At 42.3% G+C, this 18,127-nt stretch overlaps 1 protein-coding gene across 1 annotated transcript in view; it reads right to left on the reverse strand.

Annotated features, from left to right (window-relative positions):
• Positions 1-18,127, reverse strand: part of PREX1 (phosphatidylinositol-3,4,5-trisphosphate dependent Rac exchange factor 1) — a 143,224-nt gene that overhangs the window by 15,505 nt on the left and 109,592 nt on the right. The window contains exons 17-28 of the mRNA XM_017832306.1: positions 14,626-14,718; positions 12,024-12,172; positions 11,025-11,110; positions 9,162-9,298; positions 8,534-8,705; positions 7,173-7,360; positions 6,257-6,418; positions 5,487-5,697; positions 4,014-4,275; positions 3,510-3,716; positions 1,140-1,228; positions 325-407 (exon numbers count right to left, since the gene is read on the reverse strand). Of these exons, the coding sequence (XP_017687795.1) occupies positions 325-407; positions 1,140-1,228; positions 3,510-3,716; positions 4,014-4,275; positions 5,487-5,697; positions 6,257-6,418; positions 7,173-7,360; positions 8,534-8,705; positions 9,162-9,298; positions 11,025-11,110; positions 12,024-12,172; positions 14,626-14,718 (1,839 nt within the window). The remainder of the gene's footprint in view (positions 1-324; positions 408-1,139; positions 1,229-3,509; positions 3,717-4,013; positions 4,276-5,486; positions 5,698-6,256; positions 6,419-7,172; positions 7,361-8,533; positions 8,706-9,161; positions 9,299-11,024; positions 11,111-12,023; positions 12,173-14,625; positions 14,719-18,127) is intronic.

Below are 18,127 nucleotides of genomic sequence, written 5' to 3' on the forward strand. Positions count from 1 at the left end.
TCTGCAAATGAGATCCATTTACATCCTACCAATCATCAGATGTTTGTTCACCTTTTCTTTTTTTCATGGAAGCCTTTTTCCCCTTAGTCTCATGCCTTAGATAAGGCAGGTCAGCCTTGCTTAAATCACATGAGGCAACTGGAATGTGGACAAGAGTGATTCCTCAAACCTTTCTATAATATACTTGCTTACACAATACCCCAAAATCCTGATAGTTTGCCCTCCTCAAAATATGATTTCGTGACACAATTTAGTACTTCCAATTTCTTGCATTGACATTGATAAAGAGAAAGCAATTCTGTGTAAGAATAATGCTTTACATACCTGGTTAAAAAGGTGTTCCAGACAGCCATGAAGTTTGTCTTGCTTGTCTAAAGGAATCCTCATATCATTGGGAAGCTCATCTCCTAATAAAGGAGAGATGAAAAGCTTTTAACTTTCAAACATAACCTGTGACGAGGCCACAGATGACACAGGCACACCTTCACACTGGTGGGTGAACAGTGATTGCTGCTTTATCTCCAACTCTTAGATAATAATACTTATTATTTTCATATAATGCAAGTGTCCAACAACTAAAGAAACCTATCCCTGCCTCGTACCTCTCCCACGTTCCAAATTTACTGTGGTTTATTAGAAAATGGCAAACCTCTATCTTTCTGTGCTTGTTATTAGTTTTGAAGAAACCACATTTGCAACTTAAATATGCAAGTGCTTGTAATCAGCAAAGACTTGTCAGCTCTGCTGAGGGGTCCAGCACGAGGAGGATTCCTGTGCCCTGTGCACATGCTCACCTGATTCCATCATCCCTGCCCAGGTGATGTCCCCCTGCACACACTCACCTGATTCCATCATCCCTGCCCAGGTGATGTCCCCCTGCACACACTCACCTGATTCCATCATCCCTGCCCAGGTGATGTCCCCCTGCACACACTCACCTGAGCCCATCCTATCCCTGCCCAGGTGATGTCCCCCTGCACACACTCACCTGAGCCCAGCCCATCCCTGCCCAGGTGATGTCCCCCTGCACACACTCACCTGAGCCCAGCCCATCCCTGCCCAGGTGATGTGCCCCCTGCACACACTCACCTGAGCCCATCCCAGCCCTGCCCAGGTGATGTCCCCCTGCACACACTCACCTGAGCCCATCTCATCACTGCCCAGGTAAGAGCTGTTGCTCCTCACGCTGGTGTAGGACAGCACCGAGTCCCGGTTACTGTTACATTCACTACAAAGAAAAGCAAAGAGGGGATGAACAAAAGCTGTCCCTACACCCAGCCCCTGACACAGTGGCATTCTGGCTTCATTAGCACTGCCCCCTCCACCTAATTCTGTTCCACATATGCAAATGGCACACTAATGACATGCAGAACAGCCCTCAGCAAGGCCTCAGGGGCTGGACTGCCCCAGGCTGGCTTTTCCTAGGTGTAGTGCCCACTGAATGCCCACTGTATCACCCTGGTTCTGTACAGTGCAAACGGCCCTGGCACCCTCGGCTGGGTCAGCCCAGAAAACCTGCTCTGAGGACACAGAGTAGGGGACAAATAATTGAGATTTTAACTCAACGTTTGCTACAAATTCTCAGGATATTACAGTATCTAAATCCAGCATATTGAGAGGCTGCAGTAGCACAGATACTGAGATGGGAGAGGAAATTTAAGGGATCTTTACCATCGGAGAATCAGGCACTGCAGATCCTAAAACTACCTCAGGAAGCAGAGGAGTCATGACAGTCAGCTTCCTCTTGGCTATGCACTTCTGGAAAACTCTAGTGTGAATCTCCCCTCCTTAAAGTTCACTTTCCACTAACTATAACTTAATAAAAGTAATCAAAAAGGCTGTGGATCTCAGGCTCTCCCCTTCCAATAAAATGACAGAGGTTTTAATGGTACAAGCCCAAAACAAAGCTTACAAAAGTCTTCAAATTGTCTCTCCCTCTGATTTTGTTTTAGACTGACATGAAAGAAAAATGTAAGAGCGACTGGAAGAACCCTAATTGGGGTCCTTGTTAAATCTAGTATCAAAGAAATCTGTTTTTTTCTCAAGAAGATTAATACTTACAGCAACTGCTCTGCTGTACAAACCCTTATGAATTACACTTCAAATGATCCCAGTGAAAGCAGCATGACTAATGCAAACAAGGTGTTTTCTTATCTGTAATTTGCTTGGTTTTGTAGTTCCTCAATAGTTTTTCAAATCAAAACCCACTAAAACATGTTTTATTCTCCCTTGAGTAACTATTATCTGTAATATAGGCTTAATTCTCTCCCTCTGTCTAATAAAGATAAGACAGAATAATGTTTCACATCTTACATTTATGTGTAGGATTTTGGAACAAGTGACAAACCCACAGAGACTGTTTGTGCTGTAACTTTGTTACCCAGAATAGATTAACCTCAATTACAGAAATTTAAACTAAACAGGGATTCCTATTAACAGTGAAAGAAATACAGCACATTTCACTCCAAAAGCTTCAGAGCACATGTGCAGATTGAAATCTCACACAACAAACAGATGTCCCAGATCTCAGCACTGAAGTGCTCGTTTTATTCTTCACTGACTTTGTACTTGCTGTCCTTTGAGACAATCAATACTGAACTGGACAGGACCCTGAGCAACCAATTTTGTCCTGAGCAAGAGATGGGACCTTGGGGGCTCCAGAGACCCCTTCCAACACAAACTGTTCCCCTTCTGCCAGTTCTGCAGCCCTGCATGGATGGAACTATTGTTGTTGGTACCAGTGCCCAACAAAGGCAAGTAAAGCACAAGGACTGCAGCAGGGAATTTTCAAAGACCCAGCATTCATTCAGGTCCCTGGGATCCTCCCAGCTCTAGGGCCTTACTACAAATGTAAAACTGGCCTGTTAATGATGTTAAACTGCAGTGGTCAGACATGGCTACAACTTGTTATTCCATTTCTTCTGCAGCTGAGTTTCCAAATGTTTCCTCCCAAAAAAAGACAGATTTGGAGTGTGTGAGATCTCCTTTGGCAGCAAATATTCCTGGAGAACCAGCAGTCAATCATGTCACCAAAACAAGATTTTGAGACACCTGAATAAACATTGACACTTGTGGTTTCAAAGGCCCACTAAAAATAAAAAACTCAACGTCCATTTCTGTTTCTGTATCTCAGATTTTTGGGAAATTTGGTTGCAGAATCAAATGGAAACATCCCCTTACAACAGAAGCTATTATAAGAACAAGCAGTCTGCAAATTCTGCTGGGCTTCTGTAGTTTCTAGCCATAAGATACAGAAAGGGAAAGTCACATTAGACCTATTTATTTAATTTTAATCAGTTTTCTAGAAGCTTTAGTATTTTGGCATTGTTTTGGGGGAGGTTTTTTGCTGTTTATGTCACCATGGTAATAAATGTAATGATAGTGAATACTTTACTAAGTGAATAGTAGATAATGGACTGACTGGAAAACAACCTGCTTGTTGGATCCATGAATTAGAACTTTGAAACACTTTATTAGCAAGGTAAAAGTGGCACAATCTTCAGACTAACCTGTAGGAGTCTCTGTAGCTCATTGTGTCATGTCCAGAGTCTTCCTGGTCCTCCTCAGAAACTTTGAAACAGACCTTCTTGATTCCACCATGCTCAGCTTTGTCAGGATCACTCTCTTCTGTTCCCAGGGAAGGTGGAGATGTCTCCTCAGCAGATGGTGGCTCACAGGCACCACCCTCTGTAGGTTCTGTTATGGTGGACAAAAGTCTGCAGAAGTAGAACATACAGCTCTCAGTCTCATGAGGCTAAATTCAGCTTCATGAAATCACAAGCAACCTTGCGAGAAGTTTAGATGGACTACACAGACCACTTCCTACTGATCCAAACACAGCCCCAGAGCAGCCACTGGGAAGGGACCCACAAGGATCCTCACGCAAAGGCAGGTGTGAACAGGTGAGGAAAGAGGCTGACACTTGGGGCTGACAGCACAATGTGTTTTCTGAGGTTAATGTCTCAATGTTATCAGAATTTCTCTCTCCAGTGCACACGGGGTTCTGTACTCACTTATTTATCTGAATGACATATTGCTTCATTTCCTTCACTGCGATGTCAAGTTTGTTAAAAAGGTGCAAGTATGAGTCCTGCATCTCCCAGTCTTCCTGTTTCAGCAGAAAACTGAGTCCTCTTTCTTCCTGAGTTGTTCCTCCATTCTGCTGGCCAAAGCTACCATCAGGATCTCCATCTTCTGGGGTCAGACATCTCCAGGACGGTGCAGCCATAGTGGTGATGCAATGTTGAGTATATGAGACTGGATTTAAAGTGCCTACTGAACATCAAAGGATCTGGTTAGTGTGGCTCTCGTGACTTTCCTCACTCCATCCCAATGATGTTAGTTTAGGATTGGTGGAATTTTAACATGAAAAACTAAAATTTCCCAGAACTATTTTATACAATTACATTCTACGACAAAAACATTCTAGGGAAAAAAAAAAAAGTTGTGGGTTTTTTTTCTTGGCATGCCAACTAGATGTTTTCAATTTACTGCAGTTCAGAAAAAGGTTAAATTATTGAAGACAGGAACTGTCTTCACATATACTCATACAGACAACAAGGAGAGAATCTAAAAGCATTTGTTGAAAGTTAATGAATTTGGACTCTTAGGAATCTGTGTTATTATTCCACCTCTGCAAACATTTACACTCACACACATATTTAAATAAACAGGATTATGTCCTTACAGAAGAAAAATTAATTTTTTTTCATTTAGAAATGCTGACAGTTTTGGTGTGGTACTTTGCTAACCACCTGTACTGGGTCTGGCTGAGATAGTGTTCATTTCCCCACAGGAGCCCTCATAGTGCTGTGCTTTAGCTCACATTAAAAATATTATGGGGTTTAATATTTCATATCCCCAAGCATCTTTATTGACCTCAATTTGAATAGCCCATTGCCACTGTTCAAAAGATGGGTTAGTCTACACTTCCCTCCTCTAAACATTCCTGCACTCCGACTTCACACGGCAATGAGTCAGAAGCACATCAGCTGAGATCATGACAAAGAAATACTGGAACCCAACTAACCAGGTGGTAGGACAGAAAATAGGTCTCCTGATAGAGTGAGACTTTCAGCTCCAATGCATGGAAGTTGTTCAGCAACGGCAAAAGAAACCAGCACTACAACGTGACTGACTCCTGCTGCCCCCTGAATGCAGCCTCTCCTCACAGCACGGGCATTCTGGGTCACTTTTAGTCAGGAAGTCACCTCTAGTAAGGGCAACAGTGCTCCAGGACACTGGATTGATGTGAGATGCCCAAACTGCTTAGCTAAAAACATCTGACCTGAAGCCTCTCTGTGCTCAAAGGCATTACTACTTCACAACAGAAGGAGGCTGTCATCTTACTACAAAATGTTAAAGAGGAAAAAAAAGGTACTGGCAAGGCTGTATTTCCTTGGAACTTATTTTGACCTTGCTGAGCAGTGGAAAACCACAAGTTTTTATGTGGATAAAATCAGTGTGATTTGAAAGTGAGGTATCACCTTGTTCTGGATCCAGGCCAATGATAGAAGGTTTGCGTCCGATGCGAATGCTGAACGACCTCCCTGCTGAGGTAGTGTTCTTGGGGTAGGACACCTCCATGAGGTTAATGTGGCAGTTGGTGGGGCAGAAATCCATGCTGCTCAGGGAATGTGCTTCCATGATGGCTTGTTTGAAGGCTGGGCTCACCTTTGTCTTCAATTCACCTGCAAACTGGGAGAAATAAAGCAGGTGTGTGCTACTTCATTTTCAAAAAAATTATGATGCAATACAGACAGTCGTTTTTTCTTCCTGCTTCCCATTCCAGAAATCCAGATTTCTGCTGCAGGTGGAACAGCACATTCAAAAAAAAAGCTCATAAAACAACGAATGAAAGCAATTAACTATACCTTCTAGCACACCCTTTTCAAACAGCTCAGGTAACTGCACAAAAAAAGCACACAAACCTTGTTTACGCTATGATACACTGTACTTATGTTCATGTTAAATAAGACATGGATCATTCTGTTGTCATATTTATTCATTAATACCGTGGCAATGAACCTGCAACAATATGTCAAAACCCACAGCTCTGACAAGCAGAAAGGAGTGATTTCCAGACAAAGTCTTTTTTACTCAAAACCTGCAATTTCAGTAACTTGCAGAGCTGTTTTCATGCCTCCAGGACACCCACCTCAGAAGCTGCTTGGATTCACTACTACAGAATACTAAGACTCACTTATCACAATGAAGAATTGTCCTGAGACTTCACCCATAACTAGTAGTGTTGTACCTCTTGGTAGTTCATGATCCTCCTGCTAATGCTTTCCAGCTTAGTGTCACAGATCTGCCGGAATTCATACTGGGGCATGGTGGCCACAGCATTGCTTAGGGATATGAGTCTCTTGCAATTCTTTATGAAGTGATTGTCCTCTGCAGCAAAGGCCTCTAAAATCTAAACAAAAAGACAGGGTGTCAATGATATGAGACTTGAAAGCGAGGGAAAATAGAGTTTTCTTCCATTGAGTGAGTGGCAAAGCCCCATGGTTGAAGCTGCCTCCAGAACAATCTGCCTCTATGACTGTCTGAGAAGCACTATCCTGTCCCCAAGCCACAAAACATGTCTCAAAAAATGTCAGAGTAATGGAAGTGGATCAAAATATCCACTGTGCACTGTCCAAGTTACCTGCTCTGGCCTACTTTCCTGGGACATAACAATAATGTTACTGAGATGTGACAGAAACATTTACTATGAGCTCATTTTTCAGCGATGACCAGGACACTCAGTGCTCTGCTGCCTTCTCATAGCAGCAATTCTGCTCGATTCCTTTTGCAACCCATCCGGCCTATCAGGTGGGAAAAAGCTGCCTGATTTTCTTCCAAGTTAAAGCAAATGCCTACCTGAAAAGATGAATCTTGAGTATCAGCAGAGAGTACGTTACCAGGCAGATAAATGGGAGAATTCCATAACCGAGGGCTCCCCTCCCTCTGCCTCAGCACCTGAAGTCCTGGAAGCATTTGCTGACTTGCTCATACCAAAGGAGCTGCTGTAACTCTGCACATTCTAATGAACAGAACTCCAAGCAGGGCTGAGAAGACCACGTATGACCTGATCCAAAGAGCCAGGCTCACACCAGCCAATAATAAACTGTATCACTGACTTCCCACTCTGGTTAGGAATGAAGCTGGCCGTGTACGTTTTCTGGTACCTTTGCAGTGAGATTGAAGCAACCTTTTGGTTCCACAATTTTCTCCAGGACAAAGGATTTGATTCCTGCACTGCTGACATACTCGTACACCACCCCGTGCTCCAGGTGGGTGTTATCCACAGTCAGGTTGATGAGAGGGGTCTCTTCCCCAGTGACCAGTGGAGAGCTGACTGTCTGTGGTGTCTGGGCTGGAACAGAAATAAGTCATTAGAGAGAATTATTAAATGCAAAGACACAACCTTTGGCTCAAGGAGTGTCTGAACTACGTACTGCTGGAGACTGGGGGAATATCCTGAGGAAGACATTTGCTCTTGGCCACTGATGGAGACAGTGAGAGAGGTTTAGATAAACCACACACTCCAATCCCCATTCTAATGTTCTTCCATGTGTGCAAGCACACATCTCTGCCAGGACACTACTTCTAGTTCTGTTCACAGACACGAGCAGAAGCTTTCAAAAGGAAGTGAAGTCTGTTAATCTGTGAGTCCTGTTGTTTGCAAAGACCCTCTGGAAGACTGAGATGCAAGGGCAGGGATGGGGTGAGGAGATAACATTTTTTTACACACAGCAATGCTATTGTCACTAGAGAACAGACTCAAGTTACATTCAGGCTGAGGTTTGCCAGAGAATTGCTCACATGCCTCCACCAGGGCACTGCTCCAGCTATTCCACCTTGGAGCTGCACTGTTCCACCACTGGATTACCAGGTTCACTAGACCTTAGATGGGATCCACAGATGTGCATCTTTTCCAGGAGAGGTTGCCAATGGCATTCAGAGAGTCCAGGCTCAGTCCTTTGGCTTAAATCTCGTTTCAGTATTTTCCCCTATCATCTACTTTTCCAAAACAGCTCTCAACATAAAAGCTGGTTTTTTATGAGTTACACTTTTGTAAGTTGAAGGAAACACACTCCCACCTTCTGCTGACACAGTGATAGCATGCCTTGAAAATCTGCTCCAGATCAAAGCAATTTAACATCTTAATCTTTAATCTAAAATAACAGAAAACATAGATTATTCTAGGTGGAGCTACTTGCAGGCCTTCCCTCCCCACCAGCTACTGCCCACAAATTCCTGGTTTGCAGGGGCTACCAAAAGATTCTAAAAATGCTGAGCCTCTTCATTCCTGAAACTGGATCTCTTGTAAAGAACAGAGTCACAGGGGTGTGATTCCTACGTGTATCTTCCCCTGAATAAATGGCAGCATATGAGTACTTCCTCTGGCAGACCTCATTTTATTACAAAGTTTTACTAAGACAAGAGATATCCTACAGTAACAATCACACCTTATATTTCTACTGCTGTTTTCCTTCTGGAAGCCTCCGAAACGCCCTAAGTCTCCTTCCACCATGAGGATCTTTACCTGATTCCTGTGGGCTGTTTTGAAGAGGATCCAATTCTGCATCTCCTTCTAGTGCAGGGTGGTCTTTGGTGGAGCCAGGGTGGCTGCCATTCACATATGCAGGGGCTGCTGCTTGCTGAACTCTGTCCTCTTCAGCATCTTCATGTGTTCTGTACACCCACTGGTACAACCCCTTTCAAGAGATACAGGCTTCAGCCATGACCTCACTGAAAATGCCCAATCTCCAAATGTTTGGACTACAAAGGTGAATCTAGCTCTCAATTCTGTACCTTCTAAGTTGGCTGAAATATCAGCATTCCCCCAGCTTTTCTCTAAACTTCAGAGAACATAAAACCTAGATCAACATCTGGGTGAACTTCTAGTGTTAGCAGTAGTTAATAACTTTCAATACTGCGTGCAGTGCGTGCATGAATTTGCTTTCATATTATTTGTAGGTATTTTGCAACTCTAGGCAACTGCAGCCAGGTCCCTCAGTGACAGCAGGACACTGGGGAGGGAGGAAATGAGTCAAAAGAAACACATAGACGTTCTTTTTCTGAATATTTAGTGAGCATAAAAGCACAGGAGAAGGGGAGGGCAGAAGAAAGGCAGGAATTAATGTACTTCCTTTGAGGTTTTGAGTTCATACCAGTGCTTCCTGTTGTCTGGTCCTGTAGGCTGTGAAGTGCTCCAGAACTTCCGTATAACTGCCATGTGTTGCGTTATTCCCATTAACTTTCAATATACACTGCCCGGGATGAAGGCCTGCAGCTGCAGCCTCAGACCCTGAAAAACAGCAGGAGAGAAGTTAGACAGAAATGCCATCTGCATATGGAAGAGAACACTGGCAAGTTTGCAAAGGGTTTCTGGTTAAAAGGAGTAAGAAGAGCTGGGTGAATGCTGTGCTGCCTTTGCTAAGAAGTCCTTATTCCGAGAGCTTTGTGTTTATCCTTCATGTTTTCAGTAGTGCTGGGAAAAACAGAGACCTCCCAGATCTAAATGCACTCATACTAGAAATTGAAATCCCTGTGGGAAATCGTTTGGGATTCTTACATGGTTCTCTTTCAGCCTTATGATTACATTAGCTGAGGTCTCGCTTAAATGTAAACTGTTATATTTGTTCCAGCTTTTTGCACTTGAAAGGTACAGAACACTTGCACATTGCACAGTGTGGCACAGAAAAAGACTGATGTACTTAAAGCTACAGTAAGTCTAGAGTGCAATAACCAGCTTCAATGGATTTATTCCAAACTCACACTGAACAACACTCATACCCAAATTCGGCTCCTAGAAATCTACAGCTAAGGTGATTAATCCTTTAAAGCACTTTTTTAAATGCAATTTGTCTTTTGCTGGAAAAATCCTGAAAAAAGGAGAATCTTCCTAGCTGGCACTTCCAGCTTGCCCTCTAGATTGTGACAAAGTGGTTACAGGTGCTGTTATGAAAAGGTGCAATAAATGTGTGTCCCTGGGAACACCATCTGTAGGTGCTACCTGCACAGTCACTGCACTCATCTGGAGACACGTTTGTTTGCAAGGAAGGAAGTGGTGTATGCCTGAAACGCCACATTTTCTGCATCTGCTGAGAATAAAGGTTCAAGCTGTGCTTTGTTTGTAGCCCAGTTAACATTTCAGGTACAGAAGTACTAAATATCTCTGCCAAACAGTGTTTTCTCCTTTTAAAAAGATGAAGGAAAGCAGTTTGCCTCTATTGTACATTGGTACTTTGTAGCAGTATAAGCCAATGTAAAGGGAGAAGTAGTCTCCGAGTATTACTTTGTGATGTTCAGATCATGTTAGGACCTGTCTCCCAACCTGCTGATCCTGCAGCAGGGTTAAGGTTAGGTTAGGGTTAGGCTTTCACTTCAAAACCCAGGGACCCAAACTGTGGCTGACTACAGGAAAAAATATTGAGGAAGCAACAGACAGCATTAACCCCTCAACTTCTTCTCAACCACCTCAGTTTTGTGTTTTAATTCCCTGTGGCTGTAAAGCTGGACCTTGGCAGTCTCAGATGCAGCAATGGCAGGGTCACTAAGCAAGCACATTTCTAACTTGCAAGAGCTCAAGTGATAATGCTTTACTAAGAGTCTTTCCACAGTACTGTGGACTGCAATATCCACGTTTCTTCCACTGTAGAATTAAATTATTCCTTGTTTTGTGTTGATGGCATTAGAGACCCAACACTCAGTTGGCAAGAATGATACCACTGTCTGAGAAAGCATTTACATGCTGAGCAGTTTGTATGCTGAGCACTTTGAGGCAGGAACTCTCACACTGTTCTGTGGTTACATGAGTGTGATTCTTCCCCATCACTGGGGTTCCTGTCACTGTGGTCACTAAGGTTGTCAGAACTTGTATGGAACAAGCTGGACAATGAAACCTGCATCTGTCTTGATATATTTTTATATATATATATATATATACACACACATACACACACATGCTCTTTTTATACACATGTATATATATTTAGCTCCCACCTTAACTGTACCACAGACTTTCTCCTTACCTCTTCCTACTGCATGAACATATGGTGGTGCTGCTCCCCGGATCTGAAAGCAGAGGGCTTCAGGACAATCTGGGATTTTAATAATCCTGCAGATAAATCAAAGAGAACAAGAAAGCAGGATTTCAAGTTAGGCTGCCAGAGCTCTGGGCAGTTCTAACAGCAGCTTTCCCTGGCATTCACAAGTGTGTTCGGATGAAAGAAAGCACCCACACTGTTTATAAATGAGTAACAAATAAACAGACCTGAAAAAATCATCTACTCCATCATCAATCTCCAAGGCAGATGGGAGATTCTATTTGTTAATTAAAATTTGGCATTTCTTAATTTATTACATCTTTAAGTGAATAACACCTGACAGAAACTACCTGTGGCATTTATATTCACTTCCTTTTCTAGGCACACTTTGTTGCAGCTGTGCTGACTTATACCATTTTCATTAAAAAAATAAAAATATACACTAGACAACACAACCTGGACTAGAATTCAGCATCAGGTGTTCACTGAGATGTTCAACTCTATGGTACCTTCTGGGATTACAGAATCTAACAATGCACAAGACACTAACAGGGCCAACTCTCATTATAAGATAAAATAATAGACTGAAAAACTGTAAGGGCTGATACTGTTAGAGTCATCAAAAAACAAGCCAAGCTTTAATGGGGTGGAAGTTTTGCTTTCCCTGGCACAAATATTAAGAGCCTGAGAAACTTCACACATGACAGAGAATGACAATCTTTGTGATTCCGTTCTGTTTGTGCACAAGGAAGTCAAAAGTATTTTACCTGCAGTACAAAGAGAACACAACCCAACCCCTTCTAGCAGCCAGAGGGTCATCACTAAAAACAAGCTGTATCTCCTGCTCTCTCATTTCTGTCATTTGTTCTCTTATTGAGCCGCTTCTGCACAGCAAAGTGTTTGCACAGCTTTCACTACAACCACAGAAGTATTACTTCAGGACTGACATTTCTCGATAATCTGTCTGCCCGTCTTGGCACTTACTCTTTTGACTTGGTGGCTACCAGAAGCCTGAGTGGCCTTCGTGAGCAGAAGGACTGGGTTAGGATGGTTTCCACTTCTGAAAACGGGCGCAGGAACACTAAATCCTCGTTGATGGAATAGATTTTCCTTCCCGCCTGCAGGCCAGCCATCTGCGAAGGGAACAAACACCACAGAGCACTTGGATCACCGGCAGCACCTCTGAAAGCTCAGGCTCCAAGGTTCAACTCTTCCCTACTTATGGCCACTCCTCAGACTGCTGTCAGTGGGATACCCTATATACAGTGCTGGTTCATCAAGTCATTTGTCACTCCCCCTGAAAGTTTTCTGCTTTTGCAGAAAACAAAGAGGTTTCACCCCTATCTTTAGAAACATGTCACTGCACAGGTGTATCTTACTTTGCAATAGATATATATTTGTATTTTTCTGCTACAACTTTTTAAGGGACTATTAATAAAGGAGACTTTCTGAATGTCTTTGTGAAGACACATGAACTTGGGATGAGCATGAGATGTGACACACTCCACATCAACTAACTAAGCAAACTCTGTGGTGTTTTGTGCCCCTCCACCTGGGTGAGCTGAGCAAGTGTCAACAGGCCCAGGCAGCTGATGCCAGCAGCAGGGGCACAATTCCCACAGGGAGGGTCCTGGGCTGCTCATCATTCAGGAGCAGGAGAGAAAGGGCAGGAGCACTATTCTGTCTGAGGGCCAAAAGTGAGAAGCTGGACACACATGCCAGGCAAAGAGTTCCCAAACTGCAGTTCAAGTACCCCATCAGTACGTACAGGAATTGGATGTTCTTAACAACTCGTAAACACAGTTTGGAAACTGCTTCTGGCACAGGGAAATCTAACAGCTCACAAACGGTTTCTAAAAAATTTTGAGAAGAAAAGACACTAATAATAAAAACAACGCTTGGCAACTCTGACAGCTCAACAGAAACCCCAAAGACCCCTGTTGCACAAGCACGAAGCTCAGTGCTGTGTGCTGCCACAACCTCTGCTTCAGCTATGTTCCAATTCTGTTTCAAGAAAAGGAGGTCATAATTCCAAACTCAAAGAGAACAGGTCAATCTTGAATAAACCCATGCAAGTAATAGATTTGTTCCCACTTTACTGGTGAACCTGAAATCTTACTCAGGCCTGAAGTCTGCCAGTCTTAGTGAATGCAATGAGCTGTGAAGCAAAGCTGCTGTCTTCACTTTTGTCCCTGAAGAGTATGACAGCAGGCAGAGGGTCTCTAAATGCTGAGCCACACCAAACTACATGCTGGATATATTTCTAATATCACAAAGCAATTAAAAAAGCCCAAGAATGTGATGAAATGCATCACCATTGGACCTCGGGTCTTTCCAGAATGAGCTGACAGCCCTCTGGTTCAGAGAGATGCAGATTTAGTTCTTTTCTGGAGCAACATTGTAAGACCGAGTTCAAAAGATGGGCTCATGGTCACAGATAGTTTGTCTTGGAAGATCAAGAAAAAGATTCCTTAGAAAATTTTGTGTTTCTGTAGTTTTAAAACACAACAGATTTGCAGGCTATTCCCCAGGCATCCAGCCAAAGAAAGGGCAGAAGGATTATCTGGCAGGCAATAGTTCACAGCACAGGTTTACATTAATAACATTTTTGGCCAACCCATGTTGACTTTGAGCACGGGTAAAGCACAGGATTGGTTTCTTTGGCGACCATAAACCAAATGAGAATCGGGAATACTGAAATAATTTAATTTTAATACTAAACTTCAGTTCAAAATTCCTTCCCATTTGACATTCTCAGCTTGCTAAAATTCATCGGTCCACTTCAGCTGTTTCCACTGGGTAAATTATCCAGCAGTTATTTGTAGTCTAAAGCAGAGAGCCACAAATGAACATGGACATTCAGAAATTCTGTAATGGTTGTCCTGGACTCTTAAGTAGAAGCTCTGCCTGTGTGCTGCCACACTTTACTGTGAAACTCTGGACGAGTCATTTAGCCCTCTCTTATCTCTACAGATGCTAAAAAAGCACCTAAACAGCTTTTAAAAGACAGATTTTCAGTCTGTCTGGGCCTTATTTCAGTAAATAGAGTGTGACATTGTGTCATCCACACATGGGTTTTGTATGGATAAAAGGTGATGGTGCAGTACTCGGATTGATGATATTTTGCCCATATATGTGCCTTAAAGAAACACAGCAAATATATTCTGTAGAACTCTCAGAAAATTCCAGGGAGAGAAACGAGGGCACGCTTTTTAAGGAAAAAAATACATATCTAAAAATGCAGCTTTCCCTCAAATAAACCTGTTTCCCACTGAATACCTTTGTTAACCCAAAAACAGTGTTACTTTCCCTCCCTCCTTAAACTGAGGTTGCTAATGAACCTGAGGTATCACCACACAGAGATCCTGCTGTTGTCCAATCACTTATCAACGAGACTCGAGTCCCCTGGTGATGCCGAAACACTTGGCCATTCACAGGAACAGCTTTATTACCACAGCAACTGTAGAAGACAGCCGATTTTCTATTTGCTGCCTTTAGGAGGAAACAGATTTTACAGCTGTGGGTTTGTGCCTTTTCCAAGTATTGAAACACTCTCAGACAGGAGGACGTGAACGTCAGGTCCTACCTCCGCGGAGGAGCCTCGTCGAACCGACTTCACCACAACCGCTTTGTTCTTCTCTTCCACGTCAAACCCATAGTCATCCTCCTCTGGTAAAATCTTAAACAGAGCACAAGGCAACGCTTCATGAGTATGGAGCTTGCTGAAAAGCTGCTGGAGATGAGAAATTGGATTTTTCACTGCAAGCTATGATTGATATGGACTTGCATGTCTTAAGGCTGAAAGGCACTACCAGGTCATTTGGTCTGACCTCCCACATAATATGAGGCACAACATTTAATCTAGGTATTTCCTCATTGAGCCCTTAGTGCACACTAAAGTAGAATTTCCAGAGGGCTACCCAGGTAAGATCCACAGTCTTTAAGAAGTGAGGAATCTACTCCCACCCTTGAGAGTTTGTTCCAAATTCTTCTGTTAGAAACTGCATTTGGTTTTAACTCCTAGCCCTTTATCCTTTGTTAGATCTTACACTTCTACATTACATCATTATTCGGTATTTTCCATTGGTGAATGTACTTACAGATTAAAGTGTAGTAATTTATTTATTTTTTTAAAATACATCCCATGTACCAATAATGAATGATCTGAGTCCTTCTCAGCAACCAGTCTGAGATAAATTGAGTATCTCAGGTGTATCTGTTATAGATAAAACCACATACCACAGAAATCTACACCATGACCAGTGAGAGAACAACTCCTGCATGCACAGGTCCTTCCTTTAGAGACCTGGCACAAAAGTCCTGTATTAGGGAAAAAGCACAAGCCCTGTGCTCAGTTTGCACCTCTCCCATTTGACAGAAGCCTTCATAATTCTTGCTACTGAGTTTCTGTTTCCTGTTATTTGCACTGAGGTCACACAGACCTGCCTTTTACATATTCTTTTAAACATATCAATCATGGCAAATATATGTTTCACTCATCCTTTTCAAGTCGTTTATTAACGAGTTAAAATCTTAACAACTCACTTTCCATTATAAAAAAATTAAGCAAGCCTGGCCACTGGTAAATGGACAAGTGGAAATTCTACCAGATAAACATCTTGCATTTGAGCAAACATTACGTACTAAAACCCATCTGATAAAACAGAACTGAGCTAAAAGGAAAAATAAAGCTACTCATAATCCAGCAGGCACCGGGGAAAACAAATTACTGAGAATTGTTTCCTTGCTTCTGATGATTTCTGCACTATTTTAAAATACTGTCCCTTTTTCTATTGAAGTCAATTCCATCAGCTTACACGCTTTGTTCTTTTACAGGAAATTACCTTAGAAAAAACTGAAGAACTAGAATATTTCTGTCCTGCAGGATCTTAAAATAATCTGCAGGCTGTTCAAATAATGCATGTGCAGGGAAGAAGTCCTTACCAGGTGATATTCAGATTAAATTATGGACAGGGAATTAAAAAGACTGAAAGGTAAGTTTGTCATTTTTGGCTATTTCTAACACAGTGTTTTCAGAAGCAATGCTAATATTGTATGTTTAATAAGGGACCTTAGAAAACAGAGTATTCTGCTGGTTAAGAATTTTAGTGCTGCAAGTGGAATGAGTTTCAGCCCAACACAGCATGTACTTTTTATCACTTCACATTTGGGATGAAATGGAAGATTTCTAGGCTAGCTCTCCCCTCCAACTCACATTTGACATTTGAAGGGACTGTTTGTCTCTTTTGTTGAATTTTGAAAGCATATGTGAAACAGACATTAAAAAATCTGCAGCCTTTCATTTGCCCAACTTCACAAGGCAGCAGCTCCACAACCTTACCTATCTCTTGGGTGCAGCCACCATTACTATGCATGAGGATCTTTCATCTGCTATCATTTTTAATAACCTGCCTTTCTCTGATCACTGATATTGCAAAAATGTATTGTTTGAAAGCAAAGAACCAAAACACTTTTAGGGAACCCCAAGTGCATCGACACTGGGAACTTCTTCAGCATGTTGTTAGGAAAATAAATCTCACATTCTGTATTCTGGTGCTCCTGTGCTGGAGACATCATGGATAATATTCTATATGCAATGCTTGGAGAAGGCTATGATTCATTCTTTACTATAAAATAGGAACACCTTACCATACCACAGCTGATCCCCATTCATCCCTAAGGAGTCCAAAGCAATTAACTAAATTGCCACCTACAAGAATTATTTCTGTGCCCCTAAAGCCCAATCATTTTTAGGAACATAAGGCAGCAGCTGTTTAATCTTGAAAGACAACCACGTTAACAAATGAGACCACGTGAGAAATAATGTTTAATCAAAACCAGAGGGCAAATGTAGTCAGAACACTATTCAAAGAGAATTTTGGCAGGGATATAGGGTCTGCAGAGATGAAAAGCTGTGCAAAGAATGGTCTATTACACCTGTATCAGACCAAAGCAGGAACTCTCAGCCTTAAACTCTTGGGGACATCAGCACCAGATGAGGCAACACAGGCACAACAACCACTATTCCTTAAACCCAAATGTCCAGGATGCACATTCTTCTCTCACAGCCTTCCCTACAGCTCTCCAGAAAAACCCTTCTCTGTCAGACACGCTTGCACAGCCTGACTTGGGTAAGAATCTCCTCAAGAGCAAAGACTTATCAGACAATGGCAAGTCTGAACACTTCAGAACACTTCTGAGCCCTCAGCAGCATTTAAAGGGAGCTACTTTCCTTCCACCTCATCTCTCAGGGTGTTACAGCTTTTCACAAATCCACAGCTCTGGGGCACTAAAACAGGATTTGAAAAGACAAAAGCTCAACAATCTAAGCCACTCCTACTATTATCCTTAAAGGTATGTTTTGCCCCATTGGCAAAAGAGACTGAATATATCCAGAATGACTCCAAGCCTCTTGTGGTTTGTGAGCTGTGAAATTGAGCACTGAACTCCAACTGTTCCTTCTGAACAGTTAAAGACTTAAGAGCCTAAAGGCTGCTTTTCCCTTCAGAGTTCACTGGAGTTTTGAGTATCTGACTCCACCCCAAGCTCTTCTGCAGCCACCTACAACTGGATGACAGATGCCTCATCACTGACATCCCAGCCTGTCCCCTTGGGAGCAGAATTCCCTAGAGGATGAGCTCTTATTAGTGGCTTTCTTCCCAGGAGTGTTTTAAATCCCTGAGTTGAATTCTCTAGCTACAACAGACCGGTAGACCAGGATAACGAAGAACAAAGGGAAAGCTCTTTTTTGCGCTCTCTCTGCTGAAATTTTGCAGAGTTAGGTTGTTTTTCATTAGCACAACACACAAAAATGATTCTGAAACGATGAAAGATGGAAGAGAATCAAGTATGACTTTATTTCAGTAATACAAATAACTACTAGTTATTCATTATTAGAATAGCAGGAATGCATCCTATACTTTTATAAGAATTTTAAGGTGAATGCTGTGTTTATTGGTTTAGCTGGTTTAAAATGGAAAAGACATGAACTCCCATGGTATTCGTACTATTAGCTAAAAACTTCATATCTGAAGTACAGAACTATAAGGACACTTCATTTTCAAAGTTGATTCTAAATGTAACAGCAA

Source organism: Lepidothrix coronata, unplaced genomic scaffold (genome assembly GCF_001604755.1).
Source record: "Lepidothrix coronata isolate B3197 unplaced genomic scaffold, Lepidothrix_coronata-1.0 Scaffold201, whole genome shotgun sequence".
In the NCBI taxonomy this organism is placed as follows: domain Eukaryota; kingdom Metazoa; phylum Chordata; class Aves; order Passeriformes; family Pipridae; genus Lepidothrix; species Lepidothrix coronata.